General features: G+C 39.1%; 1 protein-coding gene across 1 annotated transcript; it reads right to left on the reverse strand.

Moving 5' to 3' along the window:
* Positions 1 to 386: 386 nt before the first annotated feature.
* LRRN1 (leucine rich repeat neuronal 1) lies at positions 387 to 3,752 on the reverse strand. The gene has a single exon (XM_057705978.1). The coding sequence runs from the start codon at positions 3,498 to 3,500 to the stop codon at positions 1,350 to 1,352; it is 2,151 nt and encodes a 716-aa protein (XP_057561961.1). The 5' UTR covers positions 3,501 to 3,752; the 3' UTR covers positions 387 to 1,349.
* Between the last annotated feature and the right edge of the window lie 339 nt (positions 3,753 to 4,091).

The raw sequence follows: 4,091 nt of genomic DNA on the forward strand, positions 1-4,091 counted from the left end.
AGTTACTCTGTTTTCTGTTAATCATTTACTTGTCTCAGTAGATATTTCCCCACTGATAAGTGGTCTAATATGGATCTAGGCATAATGACAGCAGTTAAAATAGGAATAACATGTGTGCATTTTGGAATATTACATAGCAGTATGTTTTAGACTTTCATGGGGAATATGGAAACTACTAAAAAAAAAAAATCAGATATTAACAAGACCCTTACAGAAAAGGAATGTGACATATCCAATATGTCTTATCTCTTTTACCACGTTTAGCTATACACAGGATACAGTAATGTACCTTTTTTCTTCATATGAACTTTTCCTTCCATTAGGTATGGTCAGTAATATTTAAAATATAAAAATCCTATTCATTAAAATATCTTCATTAAAATATTTATTTCCTCCCTTAGAAAAAGAATTCAAAAATTTTGGGGCCTAGTTTTAAAAAGCAACATGCTATAGGTAATTTATTTTGGTGGTTGTTTTTAGGAATGTGAAAAATATCACCACTGCAACTAGCAAGAACTATAAATGATACATTATTGCAAGTGTTCTAAAAAATCAGAACAAAACTAATTTATTATAGTTCTGTCTTCATTATACACCACATGTTGGTGAGTTAAACACAACAAAATTATTGTCTTTTCTTTTAAAAGTGTCTACTAAAGATAAAAAGAATAAGGTAACAATTAACATGTAGTTTGTTACATTAAAAAATCTGATATACATATTTCTATTGCCTGTTAGCTTGTTCTAAGCCTTTTAACTATTAAAAAAAAGAAAAGTCATTGTTCAAAAGCAAACATTCAATTCAGTTGATACAACATTACAGTACAGTCAACTAACATCATTCAACAAAGGTAACAAGTCTAGCCTTAGCTTCTCCAGTTAAGTCGACCAGATTGCTACAAAAGGTTCAATGCTGCTTCACAACTGTGTGTTAGCTTTCTGGAGGACATGGTACTGTCTGCTGATGGCTTCAGAAGGGGTCATGCTACTGGTAAAAGCACAGGGGAACCCCAACCTGTCATTAATCATTTTATTGAGCAATGTAGTTAGAACAGCATTATTGAGTTTAGCACAACAACTAAAACAAAATAATAATAATAATATAATAATAATAATCATAATAATGATAAGAAAAACCAAACACAAACTGGAAGCCTAGAGATGCTGCCAGCTGTGTCAAACCCTTGCGATACGCTATACTAAAAAAATTTGAAATATCCACCCGTCCTCTCCACTCTGCCACAAACTAGCAAAGTCAAAAATACAAAAGTCTTCAACTTGTTACTTTTGCAGAATAAAGCAAAAACGTCTTTGTGCTCCTTACTACCAGAAGCAAAACATCCACTGAGTTACCACATGTAATAGCTTCTGGATGTGTCAACTTGGGTTGGCTTGGTGTCTGAAGTACCATCTTTGTCTTTCTCGCTGTCACCTTCCCAGAGGTTAATGAGTGGTGGGTAGAGCTCATTTAGTGGGATTGAAGAGGTTTTTTGCATATACTTTTTTAATGAATGGTGATAGTTTTTCCTCTTAAATCTTTTGGCAATGTACACAGCAATGGACGCAAGGCTAATGACGGCAAACATGGACCCCATTACTGCAGCAAGGGCTGTACTGGTTTCTTGATCAGAAATGTCCAGCGCGAAGGCGGCATTTTTGGTTGTGACATTAACACACGACTTCTGAGTCTGCTGATGAATATTGGACACTGTGAGACACACTTCATAATCTGTGGAAGGCTGCAGGTGTGTTAGGTTGTATTCGTGAACATCTACTGGGACCCTGGCGGTATATGTTATGTGGGGGTTGTCAATCTTCATGGTGGCAGATGACCATTTTAAGTTTGATGTCATGACATTGGAATTAACTTTCCAGGACACTAAAATGGAATGAGATTCTGTCTGCTTGACATATATTTTCAGCACCTGGGTACCATCCAGAAGGGTTCCATTAACCTTAATTGTCACCACTCGAGTGTCTGCCCCTTCAACATTCTGGGCAACACAGGTGTATCTTCCTGAGTCTTCAATTTGTATGTTAGATATTTCCAACGTACCTTCACTACTTAGCTTGTATTTATCTGAAAGGGTTTCCACAGTTACCTTATTTCCAAGGGGGGTGACCCAGTAAATTTCAGGTTCTGGCTCAGCCATGGCCCGACAGTCTAGGAAAACTGTTGTGCCAATATCCATGTTTAAATGATTTGGGAATGTGTCATGAGATATCATTGGGAGGCACTGTTCGCTTGAATCCTGGATTAAAACTTCCTTCACCTGCTGCCCTCTGTATTCAGGCGGCATGGCACAGAACATGGATAAGGGCTCCATGAAGCGGATGTTTGTCTTGTTGGAATTAATCCAGTGGATGACACAGTCGCACCTCAGGGGATTGCTGTGGATACTGATCTCACGCAGATTAGGAAGGGATTCCACTGTCTTCTGGTAAACAGCATTCAAGGCATTGTTGTTCAGCATCAAGCTTTCTAGGGCAGGGACACTTCGAAAAGCCAAGCGGTGGATGTAAGATAATTTGGGGTTATTGGTGGCTTCTAACTTTGTGAGTTCAGGCAAGTTATCCAGGGCATAGCGGTCCACGGAGACGAGTTCCCCCATATTGTTGATTCCCAGTTCTTTTAACCGAAGCATATTTTTGAAGTCCCCTTCCTGGATTTTGTGGATGGGGTTTTTGTTGAGGTCCAAGAATTTCAAATTTGGAACTTTTTGGAGGGCAAGTTGAGGGACTTTGACAAGTTTGTTATCATAAAACGACAGGCTCTCGAGGCTATCCAAGCCCACCAAGGCATTTCCAGGAATATCAGTGAGATACATTCCTGCCAAAACTAAGCTTCTCAAATTTGAGAGCGGTTTGAAGTTCATATCCAGAATTCCAATTACAGGGTTTTCCCCAATCATGAGAATCTCCAGGTTGGGTGTTGAATCAAACCAGCGACTATCAATCACTTTCAATCTGTTGGAGTTTAGGTGGAGCCTTAAAAGATTTTTTAAGCCTGAAAAAGCATTAGCAGAAATAGTGCTAATCTGGTTATGGTTGATGTAGAGTTCTTGAAGGTTGCTGAGGTCTTGCAGACAGTAATCATTCATTTCCGTAATCTGATTTTCCTCCAAATGCAGAGTAGTGAGCTGGGTCAAGTTTGCCAACCCTACCTCCTTAATGTTTGTAAAGTTGTTTTGGGAGAAATCTAGCTCTGTCAGGTTGAAAAGCTGCTGAAGTTCATCCACCGTCTTTGCAATGTTATTGCTCTGTAGGAGAAGCACTTGAGTATCACTAGAAAGGTTGCTGGGAATCCTCGTTAAGCGGAGATCATTGCAGTCAACGGTGGTGGCTTCCCTGTATGTTGACTGTGGGGTAAACCAGGGCCTAATTTCACATACACAAAGCTGTGGACACTCACTGTTTTGTAGGGAAGACCCAGTCAATGAAGTCATTAGCAAGCCCAGCACCATTCGGCAAGCTGCTAAAACAAAGCTCATCCTAGCCATGCTGCTTGCTGAGCAAGCTCCACTCCTGACAGCTGTTAAGTTTTACCAAAAGATGAACACTATATAGTGGGATGAAGGACAGCAAGCAGGAAATGTAAACATTCAAGCAAAGTCTCTGCTGAGGTGTACAGAATTCCAGGCTGAAGGGATGGTTTCCTGGAGTTTTCGAAAAGCAGGAAGCAATTTGGAGTTTTACCTGCGTCTCTCAATTCCAGGCATGCGCACAGCTCTGTGGCATAAGTTATTTCAGCCAAATCAAAATCTGGAGATGTGCCTGAAAATTAGATTAGGACAAATGTTATATTATTCCATATGCTGGGTAATGCATTATAGCTTTTCTTTTGTCTACTAAACAGGCATAATCACTTATAAATCTAATAACGTAATGTTCAAAGTAACTAAACAAAACTTCTAAATTGTAGGTTACTTTAATGTATTATTACACTTACTGAACTAGTTTTAGTGTTCCTTCACTTTTACAATTAAATTGGGACTGCTTGTATTACTGGGTAGAAACATTAAACACACTTGCGCGCGCGCGCACACACACACACACACACACACACACATTCACACAAACACTTAATAGAA

The sequence above is a fragment of the Hippopotamus amphibius genome, chromosome 13 (genome assembly GCF_030028045.1).
Source record: "Hippopotamus amphibius kiboko isolate mHipAmp2 chromosome 13, mHipAmp2.hap2, whole genome shotgun sequence".
NCBI lineage: Eukaryota > Metazoa > Chordata > Mammalia > Artiodactyla > Hippopotamidae > Hippopotamus > Hippopotamus amphibius.

Coding starts and splice junctions, on each gene's coding strand:
- LRRN1 (XM_057705978.1), bottom strand. CDS start 3,500: ATGGCTAGGATGAGCTTTGTTTTAGCAGCTTGCCGAATGGTGCTGGGC.